Below are 18,166 nucleotides of genomic sequence, written 5' to 3' on the forward strand. Positions count from 1 at the left end.
AAAGTGTCACTTATTAGTCATAGACTCGGCAAGGTGTTCCATTGGCATCATCACAGAAAATGGCAGGGAGGATGGGACCATCCTATGAGATCGTGCATTCAACAGCCTATAAATTATAAAAACTATACAGCTGTAAATCTCTCTCATAACTTATGAGTCATCTTGAAAAATGTGACCTGATGGCTTTGTTCAGCTTGATTTTTCACAGAACTGTGTGTTTAACATGAGCCAGTATTTGTGGTTTTCAGTCACAGTTAGCTGCTCTGGGGGCTCACACTGTCATCTCTCAAGAATTTTTCTCCTTCCGCATGATTCTGCTTAAATAGCCATGTATCCTACTGGACCTGTTCCCTCTTACCATGGCAGGAGTGCTCGATGGCGGAGGTGATGTTTCGTTGGGGGCTGTGGACCCCAGACCCTGAATTTCCTGTAAACAACTTGTTTGCAGCTGCTCTGAGCATGAGACAGGGGAGTGGGTTCTGGTGGCTGCAGCTGAAAGATCCTGAGAGCTGGGGCGTGGCCAGAGCACTATATAAGATGCCCCTGAACACAATAAAGGGGGCATTCTTGGCATTCTTGTATCGAGGATGACCTATGTCCCCGTGTCTCTGCCTGTCTGTTCTTAAGTCTCCAGCCTAGTTCCCGGCTTGCATGCCATCCCATAGTGCAGGCCGACAGTGTTTGAGGTCTGCTGCTGAGAATATGTACTGCTATTACTGCATCTTTAAACACCACCACGCATTTCTGGGCACTGATGTCTTGTCAGCCTTGGACACTCTGTAAAGCAGAAAACAGAGCCATGGGCGGAGTGGCCAAGCCAAGGAGCCTCGGCAGTTTACAAGTGCCCTGATTCTTGTTTACAGCGGACTCCTGCTGAGTGCATTTCCTTATTCTTCAGCCATTCTTTCCCAGAGTTAGGCCTCTTCGTGTTCGGGTGAGCCTGTCTGACCAATGGTTGAACACTGTAGAGGCTGATACCCTATTGGGTATCAGCTAGACACAGCTAAAAGGTATTGTTTGCACTCGGTGGCGAGGGAGCATCTAGAAGGTCCTTGGCAATGACTGTGAACCAACATGTGAGCTCTCTGTGGATGCTACTCTGCAAAGGCTTGGAGACCTCGGGGGCTTTTCTTGGAAAGGTGCTAGAAAAAGAGGGGATGGTGACTTGGCTGTGACTCAGTGGTAGAGAATGTGCTTAGTGTGTTTAAGTTTCATCCGTAGCATAAACCAGGGGTCAGGAAAGTAGGACACACAGCAGGTCATTCCCACAGGATGAGGAGACAGTGGAGGATGCAGAATGGCAGCTCGCCTTCTCCTCTCAAGGCTAGACCCAGTGAGCCTAGCAGTTCTTTGTTGCTGCATTTGTGTTCCAGACAGCGGGCCGTCGTCCAGAGCCCTCTGTGTGCTGAGGCCCCATGACTAACTAGGTCTTCAGACTACCAGCTTCCGGTTGAAGAATGGAATGTTTGACTATTGTACTTTCTCAAAAGAAAAAAAGTTGTTTTTAATATGATCCACACATGGAACCTTAAATTTTCTAAAAGCCACATTCTAAAAAGAATCAGGCAAAGTTATCGCTTGTCTTTCACTTTTCCCGTGAGAGGCTTATCGTCTAATTTTTAAAATGACACAAAGACCGCTCCTCTTTATAAAATGTGGTGTACCATGGCGGAACACAGATGGCATATGCGGTGGTCAGAGCTGGGTGACCGGCAGGGCTGTCGCCACATTCACAGATGAGTGTTTCTGTTGGGAGCTGACATCATCTGGTGACATGTCCCATTTAACTCAGTGTACCAGAAACATTGTCGTTCCTGGAAGCAGTGAACGGAAAGGACTGTTTAGGAGGTGTCGTGCACTCTTGACCTCTGCTAAATCTCTTAAGCCAGAGTGCATTGTGAGTCCGAACTCACATCCATCCCACCTGGTCCAGCCAGGCCACAGGCGCTCCTTGGGACTTGACGGCCAGCGGCTGCCAACTCCAGCAGCATAGCTTTCACAGTTACTCGAGCGCTTGCCGTCTGGTAGAGCCCAGCACAAAGAGCTTTTACATTATGTCTTTCTGTGGAATTGTTTCCATTTTTAAAATGAAAAGCAAAGGATTATGTAATTTGTACTGGTCCATTCAGCTTCTGAGGAACAGGAACTGAGGGGGGGAGGAGCTGAGACTTTCGGGGTTGGGTATCGGTGGCCTTCGAACTGCCTGCCCAGAGTGCCCTTAGCTCTTGGGCGTTTATTAGGGAGGGATACTTGAGATCCCTGTCCTGGAAGCAGGTGCTGAGTTGACTGTGAAGGTAGGAGAATTTTAGCAATGAATTCCACAGCCATGACATCATCTAGAATTTTAAGGGGGAAAAAAATGGGTTATTGGGCAATTTGTCCTTCAGCAACTCATGAGAAATAAACAATTTTCTGTTGATGGGAGCGGGTATGAATGATGTCACTTATTTGGTAATTGGCTGAATATAGTTTTTAGAATGCTATTTCAAATAAGAGTCACTCCCTGTTGCCATTGTTTAAGTCATCTAAAGCTTTTATTTTCAACTCGGTTTTTCTGCCTAAAGGCCGAGCATGACGGAACATGCCTGCACTCCAGACACTTGGGACCTCACATTTGGAGCCAGCCTGGGCTATATACTAAATCTCTCTCGGGAAGCATAATCTTGTTCCTGTCTAATTCATTCCTAATGGCGATTGGAAGAAGCTGGGGGGGGGGGGGACACGGCTTTCTGAGCCTTGGCCACCTCAGGAACAGTACCACCTCCCACGGGGCTATAATTAGCTGTGTACCCTTTAATTCCCTGGAGTCTTTAGCTGTGCGTTCTCAGACAGCCTGAAAATCCCCATCAGCCAAGGGTCATGGGGCTGGAGGATATTGCTCTCCAGAGACCAGGCAGAAGGAAGAAAAGGAAGCTGCCTGTCTTGTGCACATTCTCTGTCTTGTGCAGACTTGAGATAAATGGGACATGAGAAAAAACATGTTTGCAAATGACTTCCTTACCCCATTTCTAATGTCTCACACGAGGTTATCGTGGCCTCATTCGGGAGCAGCCGCCCTTAAGCTTCACAGTGTGACTTATTTTCATCTCCAGTTTCGTGTTAAGAGACCATTTCCTGCTGTGGCTAAGGAAGACATTCATTCTCTGACAGAGCTGAAATTCAGTAAGGGAGCAGGGCTGCAATACCAGTGAAGTTGCAGCTCTGACCCGTGTATAGTTCAAGGCAACATCTGTTGATGTTTCTGTCTTTCGAAAGACCCCCTTTCAAATAACAGACTTCCTGCCCTCTGTAACGGTGATCGAATGGGAACGCTTGCCTTTTATGGTTTTGTTGGTGGTGGTGCTGTGCGGTGTCTATAGTATGGGGGTCGAATTTAGGGCCTCACACATGTTCTATAGAGAGGCATCCCTACCTCCCCCTCGGTGTAATTACATAACCTGATCCCTAATTAAAAGGGCAGTCAGTTTCTAAAGAGCACCTGTGGCAGAAAGTATGGTTCAGCACTTGCAGGGGCTTTTCCAGCCCTCGCTGTGCTCTCCTGTCCTCAGCTCTGTGAACACACAGACAAGGCCCTATCTGCTCATCTCTTGTGTACGTGATCTCCCAGGCTCTTTGCTAGGCTCCCCAGAAGCCCAGAGCTTCCAGTTCCACAGGGTTCTTCTGCCTCTATTGGCCTTCTTGCTGTCTTATGTCTTTCTCGATACAGAAAAAGCAGCAATTTAGTTCTGTGTTCACAGGCTCAGAAGTCAAGGCTGGGCTGGGCTTGGGGGCAGGGGGGTCTTCCTATATCCTTTACAGCCGCAGCTCTTGTCTCTGCCACACTTCAAATGGTAATCTGTCTTAATTGAAAATAAACCCTATTTCCATAAGGAATCTGGTGTCATACTTGTGTATGTTTCTGAGAGACTACTCTTACAGCATTTAACATATAAAGCCCAGACTTTGCTTGTTGTGCCTTTGCAGGCTTTTAGGAGCTTTGGGCAAGAACGCTTACTTTAGGGCGTCTTCATTGAAACTGCTTTATGTATTCACATGGGCGAAGCAGATTTTTGTGCACCAAGACTGATGCCTGAAGATCTGTCTCATTTTTCTCATTTTTAAGGACCAAAAAGCTGATCATCGATGTGATCCGGAACCAGCCAGGGAGTACACTGATTGAAATCTTAGAGACCCCAGCAACGGAGCAGCAGGTACATGTCTTTACATGTACAATAACACATGCATGCAATAAATGTTGGTGTTCTTCGTCTCCACGCCAATATTCACTGTTACACAGTGATTTTTCACAAATTTTACACAATTACACTGGTACACAAGTCCCTTAGTGTAGACAGCTGAGTTCATCCATATCTGAAGCCCGCAAGGAATGCCAGTGGGAGAGAGTGGAAGACGCTTTTATTTTTTTCTATAGCAGGAATAGAATTCTGCACCTTCAGAGCCTCTGGGTATGAACCATAAGCTTTGTCATTCAGTGGATGGCTAGATAGATAAGTAAAAAAATAGTTCTGGTTGATAGCATATCATAAATCCTTATTATCTACTTGCCATCTTAGAAGAGAGATGTCTGTTGTTGGATTTTCTTTTACTCTAGCCCCACGCTGGAATGCCAAAATGTAGATGTTTGTTTTAATCTTTTTACTCTTTGGGGGGCCCTCCACCCAGCTCCCAAATCAGGATGTGGAGGCTCATTCTAGAAATGCCAGGCCTTAGCTTGGCTTGTTTCTGGCCAGCTTTCTTAAATTAACCCATCTACTTTTTGCCTCTGGGCTTTTACCTTTCTCTTACTTCTGTAAATCTTTCATTCTTACTCTGTGGGTGGCTGGGTGGCCCCTGGCCCCTGGTGTCCTCCTGTCCTTATTCTCTTGCTTCTTCTCTCCCCCCAGATTTCTCCTATTTATTCTCTCTGCCTGGCAGCCCCACTTGTCCTTTCTCCTGCCTCGCTATTGGATGTTCAGCTTTTTATTAGACCAATCAGGTGTTTTAGACAGGCAAAGAATCACAGCTTCACAGAGTTAAATAAATGCAACATAAAAAAATGCAACACATCTTTGCATCGTTAAAACACATGTTCTACAGCATAAATAAATGTAACACATCTTAATATAATATTCAATAGATGTGCATCGAAAATAAATGTCTAAGACCATGGTGTCCAAGGGTCTTTGCATTGCCTTACAAACTTGGGTTTCATGACAGTCTGAGATTAAAAATTATATTAATATCTTTTAAGATGCATCACATTAAGCTGAGTTTAGTGTCACATGCCTTTAATCCCAGTACTTGGGAGGCAGAGGCAGGCAGATCTCTGTGAGTTTGAAACTAGTCTGCTCTTCATAGTGAGTTCTAGGACAATCAGCAGTATAGTAAGACCCTGTCTCAAAACAAAGAAAAAAGGTGCATCATTAAAATTGGGCATGAAGATACACGCCTATAATCCCAGCACTTGGCAGGAAGTTCAGAGAGCTCAAGGCCAGCCTGGACTGTTTGAACAACAAGGGGAAACAGTAATAATTATTCATTTCATTCTGAAATAAATGAATTAATCCCAGATGTTATTTTATTGCCAATAATTGCCGCTCCCTGACCAAGTTAATAGAATTATCTAATTACTTCTTAATGGAAGTGCTTATCATTTCCTGTTCCCCTTAATGTAATGAGTTACCAAGAAATCATTCTATCTCCAGATTTAATTTTGAAAAATTAAAACTTCAAGCCATCTCATATAAGAAAATATGTGATTTTTTAAAAGCAATCTGGATGTAAAAAATACTAATTTAAGATAAAAAAATTTTTAGCTCCAATTGTTTCAGTTTTTCCTAAAGTATGTAAATTGATAAGAGAGAATATTTAACTCTATCTCTATTCTTCCTAGCTTGTGACTGTGAACACTTAGAACTCTAGGCCTTCGTTGCCTTACCTGTAAAGTAGAAATAATTTTTTAAAGATGTATTTATCTTATGTATATATGAACGCTCTGTCTGTATGTGTGCTTTTACACCAGAAGAGGGCATTAGACTCCAGTATTAGATGGTTGTGAGCCACCATGTGGGTTGCTGGGAATTGAACTCAGGACCTCTGGAGAACAGCTCTAAGCCACTGAGCCATCTCTCCAGCCCCTAGAAATAATTCCTAATTCACAGGGAAGACTAAATAAGAGGAGAGAACATGCTAACTGGATGCAGTAGTGGCTGACACGGATTAAGTATATTGGTTGCCAGTTATTTGCTGCCGACCCAGTAAGCCATTTCTGTGAGCTGTGCCCTATGCCTGCATTACTCTAATAACAGCTTGTACCATAGAATGGACTGTGATGTCACTTGTCTTGTGCAATAAAACAGAAGGTCATCCGTCTCCTTGTATTACAACTGTCTTGGACAGACTGCTTAGCATTCGTTTGTGTGTACATCATGGATTTAGGCACTATCATCCGCGGAATATCTTCACCCTGTGGTTCAAAGGAACCCTGACTGCATCAGTGATTCTGGGATCAGAATGAAACTCTCTGGCTGCCTCGCTGTTAAATGATCCATGAATCTCTGTCAGCGTGGCTGGTTTATGAGGCTTTAGTGGGCTCTCAGAGCCATGTGTTAATTCAAAATCTACTTTTAATTTTCTCAACCGGGCTGCCCTTAAATTGAGACCCTTTATCCAAGGAATTACAAAGTAATGGTTATAATTACAAAGTATTGGTTTGTCACCTTGGCAAGAAAGCGGCACCTTTGGACTAGGTCCATTATCCCTACTGGGTGTTTTTTTTAAGTGGAAGCTATTTTCCTTCCAGGATTTACTTCAAACCCATAAAGAGCACATTCAATGCTCATCTTTAGACTTTAGCTTGTGACAGAGTGGTTCGAGGAGAAGTGACTTCTGCTATTTTCTTTTTAGGAACTGGAGCACGCCAAAGACATGGAGAGCCGCGCCATTGTAGACTCGAGGGCTCCGGAAGAAGGGAAACAGAGCCAAGCAATGATGGAAGATGCGTGCCTGCCTCTTGAGCAAAAGAAGAGGAAGATCCAGAGGAATCTTCGGACGCTGGAGCAGACAGGACACGTGTCATCCAAAAATAAATACCAAGACATTCTCAACGAGATTGCCAAGGTGTCTGGAGATAGTATTCTTCCTTTGTCACGTAGACATTTGCTAATCAGTGGCACAGTTGGGCATCCCATGAGGCAGCGTGAGGGCCTCGTGGGGCATACGTGGCTCTTGTTTTCCGTAGTGCTCTGTGGTTTTAAAGGTTTCAAGGAGCTTTGTGAATTTATCAGGAATAGATGAGACACACCAGGGCACCAGGGGTAAATACCCCGGGGCTGTAATGATCAGTGTTGTTACTGCTTTATGCCATGGCTGTTGGTTTTTCCGTGTGTTCATTTGTCTGTTTTATGGCACTTTGGGAAATATTTTTTTTCTTCACTGTTAAGAAATCGCTCTTAGGATCTGCCATTGAGACGGTGGCTTTCTGTCCCTGGAGTTCACTTCTAAGCAGTTTAGCCTCAGTGTAGCTCAGACTTAAAGGTGTTTGTTTCTGTTTTGCTCATTTCACATTTTGAGAACTTCCTGTGACGTAATCTCGCTTCATTCAAGGAAACACAGGAAGTGGTGGAGATGTGTTTAGTGGTGATAAGAAGGGACATCTTTGGGTAAAAAGTACATTTCATTCTTTTGGTTCAAATGTACACATTAATATGGATCTGGACTTAAAGGCAGTTAAATGAGAAACATCTATTTTGTCCCCCCCCCCCGGGGGGGAAATGCACAGTTTGATTCTTCAGTGGGAAAAGAATGGTATTTCTCCTTTCCTGAGTAATACAAAGAGGCTCGCGTTTCTTTTTATAGCTTGGGGCGAGGGACTACTTCTCTTAGGGTATGTGAGAGAGAGAAACCAATGCTGTTGCCATCAATGAGAAGGCTGTATTTAGTGGGGGGGGGGGGGTTATTTCAGAAGATGTAGGGGAATATGCCTTAGAATTCCTGAAACAATTGGTTTTAATTTGTTCACAGAGGAAAAATAATGTTAAACAGGTGCCATTTTCTCAAGTGAAATCTTTTCATAGCTTACTGAATAATATTTTAATTGTTTTTATAATAAGAGAGAGAGAGAGAGAACGTCCGAGTGCCAGCATGTGTATTACAGTGTATGTGTGGAGATCAGAGAACGTCTTTGTGAGCTCACAACCCCTACCTTTTTGAGGCAGAGTTTCTCTTGTCTCTGCTGTATAGAGAGATCCTGGCTAGCTGGTCCATGAGCTTCCAGCCAACTCTTGTTTCCAGCCCCCAGCTCCCATCTCTGGAATTCATGCTGTAATTATAGATGCATGCCACCACATCTGACTTTATGTGGGTTCTGGGATCAAACTCAAATCATTGGGCTTTCATGGCATACACTTTTTCCCACTGAGAAATCTCCCCAGCCTTTACGGAGTGACTTTGTAAACCTACATCTGCAAGTTTAATTTTAACACAGCTCCCCTAATGTATAAACAATAAGGCAAAATGGTTTGCATTCTAGGAATCCTATTTAAATTTAAGCACAGTCACTGCTTGCTATCTGGAGGGGACTGGGTTTAGGATTCCGGCTAATAAACAGAATCCATGGGTGCTCAGGTCCCTTATATGAAATACATAATATCTGCATATGAGCTGTTCACATCCTCCTGTGTGTGTTTTACTTAAAAAGTAAAATGAAATGGCGTGTCACTATCTTGCCAGGACTGTCACTCTGGGCTCAAGCAGTCCTCCTGACTCAGCCTCATAAGTGGCTGGGACCAACAAGTGTGTGCTATCGTGTCTAACTTTCCCCGTAGACTCTAAGTCATCTCTCATATATGTTACCTAGATATACAATCTAAGTGCTGTGTAAATACATGTGACACTGTATCGCTTAGGGAGTAATAAGAGAAGGGGCTAGATATGTTCATTACATAGTTTTCGTTTTCCTCCATATTTTCAGCTCTTATTTGTTCAAATCCATAATGCGGAACCACAGAAATGGAGAGTTAGCCAATTGTAATCGTTTTCGGTTTTGAATCTTCTCAGGTCATGAGAGCCGTCTATGTATTACATGAAATAATACGTAAACATAAACAGTTTGGGCTTAAAATCGTCTCCAGAGAGGAAAGTTCAGTGCAGTCTGAGGAGATCACATTTCTCTCATTTTCTATGTACTTCTTTTACTGGTCTGAAGGATCTCCTGTGTCCCAGGCTGGCCTGTAGCTTGTTATCTAGCCGGGGAGCCTTTGAACTGAACTGTTTGCCTCTGCCTCCGAGTGTTGGGATTACAGGTGTGCGCTGGTGCCTAATTGATGTGCTAACGATGGGAGCCAGGCTGTTGAGCCAGCACCCTACCAACTGTGCTACATTCCAACCTGTTGTGCCTCTTTTAAAACATCTAAACTATTTGGTGATTCGCAAATTACATTTTTGGCTTTGCGGCATGGGGTGTCTGTCTGTGAAATGTGCGTTTGTGTATGTCTATGAAGTAGGTATGTTTGCGTATATGTGTATGTGAAGTGTGTGTACCTGTGAAGTGTGTGTGTGTGTGTGTGTGTGTGTGTGTGTGTGTGTGTGGTCAACGTTAGGTGCCAGTATTTTCAGTTCTTTTTTCTCTATAGTTCTTATTCAGTTCTATAGCTTGCTAGCTTATTTTTTGAGACAAGCCTCTCACTGAACCTGAACCTCACAGCAGTTTCAGCTAACTAACTGGCCAATGAGCCCCCGAGGTCTGCCTGTCCCTGCCCCTGCCCCAGCTCTGGGGTTACACTTATGTACCACCGTGCCTAGTTTTTAGAGGGTATCAGGGATCTGAACTCACGTCCTCGTGAAAGCACTTTACCGACTATGAGCCATCTTCCCAGCCCACTTCTCTCAGCTGGGGGAAAAATAAACTTTAGTAACCCTCTTAAAATCAAAGCTGGACGTTTTCCAGTCCTGAAGCAGAAGGAGATAACAACGTGTTGGGCTGTGGCAATACGTGTAATCAGGTGCTGAGATCCTCTAGGATCAGCAGTTAGATGCTGGCCTGCTGCTCGTTGTTCTTCTAAAGTACCAGTCTCACAAAGCGAGTCTTGCTTCAGCCTGTCATTAGAGCCTTTACTCATTCCAGGATATTCGAAATCAAAGACTCCACCGCAAGCTTCGAAAAGCTGAACTGTCAAAACTGCAGCAGACCCTGAACGCACTTAATAAGAAGGCAGCGTTTTATGAAGATCAAATTAATTATTACGACACCTACATAAAGACTTGTGTAGACAACCTAAAAAGAAAGTGAGTCCATGGTCATTCTCTCTGTCGTGCTTTGTATCGGGAGACTACAGTACTGGTGGTGGCCTGCGTTGGTTTGGGAAGCGCTCTGGTTTTGTTTCTACTGTTAATAAAGACCATGACCAAAGCAGCTTGGGGAGGAAAGGGTTACTTGGCTTACATGCCATCCCAGTCCCAACCTATCCTTGAGGGAACTCAAGGAGGACCCCGGAGGTAGGAACCGAAGCAGAGAATACAGAGGGGCGCTGCTTACTGCCTTGCTCCTCATGGCTTGCCCAGCCTGCTTTTGTATAGAACCCAGGACTGGCAGCTTAGGGCTGACACCACCCCCAATGGGCTGGACCCTCCCTCACCATTTACTAATTAAGGAAGCGTAGACTTGCCTACAGCCCAATCTTATGGAGGCGTTTCTCAGCCGAGGCTCCCTCAAGTGACTAGAAAATCTCAAGTGACTGTAAATTGTGCCAAGGTGACAGAAAACTATCCAGCACATATATTACTTGATTTAAGAATGTCTATGAGGAATGGGATTCTGTCTACCTGATAGTCTTAGATAAGTCAGGTATTTGCTAATTGCATACAGCAACTTAATAATTTAAAACTTAATGATTTAAAATTCCTTGTTGGCCATTTTTTAAGTCATTACTGACACAATGGGCTAAATTTGGCAGCTCTCTCATATCCATTAGAATACAAATTATGGATTTTTTTTATATACAATATAATGACTCTCAGTGACTATTCCTTGCTGATAATTATTCTTATCACCAGACTGGGTCAATGCTGATTAAACTTTAATTATCCATTTAGATATGTGATACAATATTTTCAGATAACCTTCGTCTGCAGAAGAGCAGGAGGAAATGATACTGTGTAGAAAAATCGATGGCATCACTCATAGGAAGTCTGGTGAGGGAAGTTTTCTCATCACCTCACTTGGGCCCACTCTTCATTCACTTGGGGACTGTGCAGATTTTACTTTAACAGTAGACACAAGAAGAAGAAGTCAATCAAGCAGATTTTTAGTAGCAAATGCTTGTTAGTGGTTTGTTTCACATGGCGTTTACAGCAACTTTGAGCCAAAAACTATAGTCCCGATGTGGGTTCTGAGTCTCGCATACACCATGTGATCTCGATTTTCTCATATTGAACCTGGGATCGAGAGTGGCAGCTTCTCACGTGTTGCTATGGAGGCTGAACAAAATGATTTATAGTGAAGGAATGCATTAATGTCAAAGCCCTGGGAAGCTGCTCATTTTGGAAGACACAAAGTAATATGTATAAAGTATGCATTTGGAGTGGTGCTAGCCATGTAGTGTTTACTAAATTAGAGAAGTTTTATTGATGCCTCCACGTTAGAACAGAAAGTCCATGTAATTACTCCAGGGCTACTTGCAGTGACTTATTAGGCAGACACTTAATTCAGAATGCCTGAGAACACAGCATACATTTTATTTTAAAAGCCAGCTTCAGTCACTGAGGAAATGCAGTTAGGTATAGGGATTCCAGAGCAAGGGGACCTTTTTCTCCTTTTATCGGGAGAGGAAAAAGCACAGGTCAGTACAAGGGAGCCCCCTGTGAACAGTGGGGTTACTGCGCATGGCTGCCACACTGCCTGGAACGTCTTGACAACAGATGGTTGTTCTCATTTGCTCAGAAATTCTCGGAGATCAATTAAACTGGATGGAAAAGCAGAACCCAAAGGAACAAAGAGAGTGAAGCCAGTGAGGTACACAGCAGCGAAGCTGCATGACAAAGGAGTCCTGTTGGGCATAGACGACCTGCAAACCAACCAGTAAGTAGAGCCTAGCGTCTATGAGAACACACCCACCCTAAGCTCACACCCAAGCTGACTAAGCATTCTCAGGCTTCCCTGGGTGGCTCAGAGGGCTTTGTTCTATCAAGGCTTAGCACAGTGTACAGATCACTAGTCTTACTCCCAGAGACCTTCAGCATCTGGTGCTGATGTGGTCGGTCCTAGAAAGGGTGTGTATCCAGAAGTCGTGTGTTCTTTTGTTTGTCCCATATGGCTCCTCGGGACTTCTCTTGGTCCCTTCCAAAGAACTGGGTCAGAGCAGTGAGCATAAAAGGCTGCCTTCTGATTCGTGCAAGAGCCATCGACAGTTGCTAAACAGTGGTCAGACCCACGAGCTGTGCCAGGCCCTGGTCAAAACCACCTCCAAGAGAGTGCTACAAGAGTGTGAATTCAAGACGAACCCACCAGGCACAGCCCCAGCAGACACCACACATGCAGGGGACCATGAGCTTCATATCTAGCCCTCCCATCTTCCTTTCTCCCAAGAAAAGTCAGCCACTGGCTTTGGCCCTCTCTCTGACTCCACCCCTACCATACCCCCACTGCCTTTTAGGGCCTGACCACAAAACCTGAGTAAATGAGCTCAGAGAATGCTCCTCTTTCTCTCTGGAAGTTTCTGTAAAAGTTACTATCTACTGTACTCTGCTGCCCCAGCAGTATTATTATAGGTCAATGTCAAGGATCACACCTGCTATACAGCAGAATAGGTCAATGTCAAGGGTCACACCTGCTATACAGTAGTATAGTCAATGTCAAGGGTCACACCTGCTATACAGTAGTAAAGGTCAATGTCAAGGGTCACACCTGCTATACAGCAGAATAGGTCAATGTCAAGGGTCACACCTGCTATACAGCAGAATAGGTCAATGTCAAGGGTCACACCTGCTATACAGCAGAATAGGTCAATGTCAAGGGTCACACCTGCTATACAGCAGAATAGGTCAATGTCAAGGGTCACACCTGCTATACAGTAGTAAAGGTCAATGTGAAGGATCACACCTGCTATACAGTAGGATAGTCAATGTCAAGGGTCACACCTGCTATACAGCAGTAAAGGTCAATGTGAAGGGTCACACCTGTTATATAGTAGGATAGGTCAATGTCAAGGGTCACACCTGCTCTACCATAGTATAGGTCAGTGTCAAGGATCACACCTGCTCTACAGTAAGATAGGTTAATGTCAGGGGTCACACCTGCTATATAGTAGTATAGGTCAATGTCAAGGATCACACCTGCTCTACAATAGTATAGGTCAATGACAAGGGTCACACCTGCTATTTACCTTGTAAGAAAAGCTCTAGTTCAGATCCCAACAGTAGCCTTCAGACTGGATGTGTAGGAATGGCATGAGGAGCTGATGCGAGCCAGGCTGCCTTAGCCTCTCCTGCACACTGGTCCAAGTTGAGGCTTTGTTTGTTTTTCTCTTCTTTAAGGGTTAACTTGTGGTTGCCCTTGTCTGACTGTTCCTCTTCAATAGGTTTAAGAATGTTACATTCGACATCATAGCTACTGAGGACGTGGGCATCTTCGACGTCAGATCCAAATTCCTCAGTGTTGAGATGGAAAAGGTGCAGCTCAATATTCAGGTGAGCTGGGATTTTATGTGAGCCACTGGGGCTCTCTGTGCCTTACACAGTCCCTGCCAAGTTTAGCTCCTGGAATTCTGGAACTCAGATGGTGGAAGAAGAGAACCAACAAGTTGTCCTCTGACCTCCACAGCATGCCGTGTGTGTGTGTGTGTGTGTGTGTGTGTGTGTGTGTGTGTGTGTGTGTGTGTGTGTGCGTGTGTGAGTGAAATTTTTTAATTATGAGATTAAAATGAAAATTGTGTGTGATTTAAATGGATAATAATTTTCTTTTTTTCCAGTACTGAAGTTCAAACTCAGACCCTCTCACACACAAACTAGCTTTGTACCACCAAATTATAACTCTGGCCCTCTCTCTCCCTTCAAGCCACTTTCTTCCATGTAGGCAGTAATTCTCTAAGTGCCATGCTCTGACTACAGCATTATTCACTGTCATTTATGAACTTGTTAAAATGTAACTCTCAGCTCAGAGCTGCCACACCTGAAGTTCCAGGGCTCGGCTCGGTGGTCTGAGTCTAACTCGCCTGTGTTTTTAAGTAGACTAATGTTTTGGAAGCCCCAGTGGGATGCTTTTAAGCTCTGAGGTCACGTAGCTGTACCGTCATCTCTCTGGTTCCAGGACTTGCTTCAGATGCAGTATGAAGGGGTGGCTGTGATGAAGATGTTCGATAAGGTGAAGGTGAACGTGAACCTCCTCATATACCTGCTCAACAAGAAGTTCTACGGAAAGTGAGGTGCCTGCAGGGAGCGAGCGCGTGGATTCTCTATCGCCTGCGTTGAGAAATGAGTTTGTCTAGTATTTTTGTTTTAAAACATGATTGAAATCACTGCTTACACATGTGTGATTTTTTTTTCAAAAGACCAAAACTGTTCTGAAGAATGTAGCCACGTGCCTTTTTGATAATTGGATACTAGGCCAGAGTGAGAGACAAGGTGGGCAGGCGCGACAGATACACACTGTACGGTGGCACTGGGACTCCAGCTGGAAGCTCGGAAAACCCTGTGATTTGTTTTAAAGTAGGGGGAGAAAGACTAGCTGACTAGGGACAAATGTATAAACCTATTTTCCTATGAAAAAAAAATTTTAAATGTCCCACTTAAATGATGTAATTCTTCATAGATTGTTTTTTTTATCTGTGGAGAAGTAGAGATCTAATTAATTTGTAATGAATTATTTAGACATATAGCTCTAAGCCCTGTCTTCTGGGAATTATCGGTTTTAAAGAGAACTTTTGTGCAATTCAAAAATGAAGTTTTTTATAAGTAATTGAAAGTGATAATACAATAACACTTTCTGTATAAAAGTATATATTTTATGTGATTTATTCAATTTACTCAAAGTGCACTACTGCCTCATGGAACGGCTCCTGTTTGGGGAGTCACATGGACCACCGAGAATAGCAGTTATAGATCCCCCCCTTCACCCCTCACAATTTATCTGAATACTTCAATTGTGCCTCACAAATTTTTTGTAATGCTATAAAATCAGTATCTAGATGGTTTTTAAATGTATTCTTTGAAAATTGTTTTCTGTAAAATAAATGTTACTTAATTACATTAACGTGGTTTTTAGGTTGTCTTAATAAATCCAGCTCACTCAGTGGGTGAAAGACTCCTGGTAGAACTTTTGAGGAAAAGAAGTCTTTTACCCAGAGCTATGTAACTTAGGGTGCAGAAGATGCAGCTGAAGGAGGGCCAGGACCTCAAGTCCAACCATTCATAGATGAGTGGATCCACGGGCAATCCAGAGATCCCTGCTGGCCAGTCGACTTTGTACTGACCACTCATTCCCAACCAGAGAAAAAGGGAACAGAAGTTCAGAATAAAATATTTTAAATTACAGGGGTCACTTCTGCCTACTTCCTATTGGCCAATGGTAGGTGACCACCAGCTGGAGTCTTTGCCTCAGTCTATGTGGTTATAACAAAATACCTGAATCTGGGTACTTTGTAAAGAAAAAGAATGCTTATTTAACTCAAAGTTCTGTAAGGTCTGGGCAGAATAGCAGTCTGCTTGGTATTATTCAACAGCACATGAGGAAGACACAAATACCTGGAGCACCCTTGCTTTCCAACAACCCACCCTGCTTGCTGTCACTAACCTCATTCCAACAGACACAGTGCACCCCAAGCCCTAATCTAGTCTCTTGAAGACAGTACTCTATTCATGAGGGTAGAGCGCCTATGATTTAATTAACCCTTAAAGCTCTCACTGTTTCTCAACACCTATACTGAGACTCAAACGTCAATATAGGTTCAACATGCAGATGCGGACAAACTACATCCAAATTGTGACAGTCCCTAGCTAAGCAGCTAAATATCCAGTTAGAACCAAGAGTGGAGAAGGAATGGTTCTGTTATTAAAGAGAAAGAGAAAGCAGAGGAAGGACTTGGACCCTCAGGCTAGACACTTAGCTTTATTTTCCTTAGCGATTGTAAAATATGCTTATTTGAGATAAATGAACTTGAGCTTAAGAGTCAACAGAATTTAGAAAACTCTAATAAGCAGACTTTTAATTTTATAATTATTTCAGACCACATTTTTTAATTTAAATTTTTATGTATGTGAGTGTTTTGACTGCATGTATGCATGCATGCCTGGTGGTCCATCGTTGTCAACAAAGGGCAGGCTGTGATACCTTTAGGAACATCCTTATCTTGGGCAACAGGAAAAACACTCCTGGCTCTCCCTAAGGTCCCTGGCATGATCCACGTGTCCTTACTGAGGACACGGGCGTGTTGTCAGAAGGCATCAGGTCCTCTTGAACCAGAGCTGTGGATGGTGACAAGTCACTGTGCAGAGCCCTTAAGTTTGAACCTGGGACCTCCGCAATTGCTGTTAACTGCTAAGCCATCTCTCTAGCCCCAAGTAGCTTATATTTTTGACAAATAGTGCAGAGCAATGCTATCACAACAATTGTGAGTTGGGGTGGTTTGTTTTTGTTTTTTTGTTGTTTTGTTTTATTTTGTTTTGTTTTTCCACATCACTAGACTTAATGTGGATCTTAGAGGAATTCTGGTAAGTTTCCCCTTAGCAAATCTCCCTCTCCCTGCTGCCAATATTGCAGAGGGGATATGGCCAGGAGCTGCAAGGATGAGGGCATGACTTAGCCCCCCTTATGTTCCAGGAAGGATTTGGAGTAGAAATGTACGCAGAGGAGCCCAGGTAAGGGAGCAGTGTTTGGAAACACGAGCCAGTGCTTCCTGGCATCTTTAAAAAGAACCTCTCTTGTTCCAGCAGCAGAAATGGCAAGCTGCGTATGTGAACAAGGATGCTTGGGTCACGTCCGTGTCCTCAGTAAGGACACTGGATTGTGTTGGTGTCCTCAGTAAGGACACTTGGATCATGCCAGTGACCTTAGGGAGAGCCAGGAGTATTTTTCCTGTTGTCCAAGATAAGGATGTTCTTAAAGGTGTCTGAGATTGCCCTTGGTTGAGATGGGTGAGAGCCGTAGCTAAGTGGATGACCAGAGGAGGACAAATGGAACAAAGAGAAGGGCGGCAGCAAGCATATGGCCTCACGTGCCTCTGAGCTAAGTTTGTAGATTATTAGAGCCAAAGCTGGGCCACTTTTAGGACTGAACGTCCTCTAGCCAGGGAGCCGATTTCCTTTATGTCTCTGAAGCCCTGACCCGCTTCTTCCCAATTCCTCATGTCTTTTCTTATTCAGTGACATTTTTAAAATTTTCTTAAGTGTGTGGAGAAAGCGTATGTGTGCATCTCCATGGGCTTGCATTTGCCTGTGCATGTGTGTGTGGAAACAGAGGGTAAGCTTTGGATGTCTTCCTCTATTCCTCTTCCAACTTATTCTTGGAGATAGGGTCTCTCATTGAATCTACAGTTTGCCTTTCAGCTAGGCTGGCTGGCCAGCCCCAAGGCTCCACCTGTTACTACCGCACCACTGTGATTATAGGCACGCACCTCCACATTCAGCGTCTATGTGTGTGCTGGGACTAGAACTCGGGCCCTCAGGCTTGTGCAGCAAGCCCTCTCCCCACTGAGCCATCTCCCCAGCGCCCCCCCCCCCCGCCAGACTCTTGTCTTTATAGACCACTAACACTAAACACTGGAACTATAATGAACTTTACAAAACTGGTTCCCATATTTTGAGATAATCAGCTTTAGTCAAGAAGGTTGTGTTCCCTTAACTTCTCCCATGACACCTGGCATTTCAGTTCATTTTTATATAAGGTCTCACAGTGCAGTCCTGGCTGACCTTAAACTCGCAGAAATCCACCTGTTTCAGACTCCCAAGTGCTGGGACTAAAGGTGTGTGCCACCACACCTGGTCCGTACCTGGCATTTTAAAAAGACCAAAACCAGGACAGCACCCCTGCCCAGACAGGGAACACCTGTCCCCATTATTCTGACGTCAGTGGCTAAGTAGATACTAACCTGTGTGATCACCGTGTGGTATAAAAGATGAGAACTGTGATGTGTAGGCCCCGGGGCGGGCGGGGGCGTGTGGATGGACAGTAATTAGAATCGCTATTCATGGTGTGACT

At 44.1% G+C, this 18,166-nt stretch overlaps 1 protein-coding gene across 1 annotated transcript in view; it reads left to right on the forward strand.

The window, feature by feature from the left end:
* The window catches only part of Iqgap2 (IQ motif containing GTPase activating protein 2), a 283,168-nt gene extending 267,951 nt beyond the window's left edge, over positions 1-15,217 (forward strand). Inside the window, exons 31-36 of the mRNA XM_075976277.1 lie at positions 4,103-4,190; positions 6,886-7,098; positions 10,103-10,263; positions 11,918-12,055; positions 13,554-13,662; positions 14,282-15,217. Of these exons, the coding sequence (XP_075832392.1) occupies positions 4,103-4,190; positions 6,886-7,098; positions 10,103-10,263; positions 11,918-12,055; positions 13,554-13,662; positions 14,282-14,395 (823 nt within the window). The 3' untranslated portion in view covers positions 14,396-15,217. The remainder of the gene's footprint in view (positions 1-4,102; positions 4,191-6,885; positions 7,099-10,102; positions 10,264-11,917; positions 12,056-13,553; positions 13,663-14,281) is intronic.
* The last annotated feature ends 2,949 nt before the right edge of the window (positions 15,218-18,166 follow it).

Source organism: Microtus pennsylvanicus, chromosome 6 (assembly GCF_037038515.1).
Source record: "Microtus pennsylvanicus isolate mMicPen1 chromosome 6, mMicPen1.hap1, whole genome shotgun sequence".
Taxonomy (NCBI): Eukaryota; Metazoa; Chordata; class Mammalia; order Rodentia; family Cricetidae; genus Microtus; species Microtus pennsylvanicus.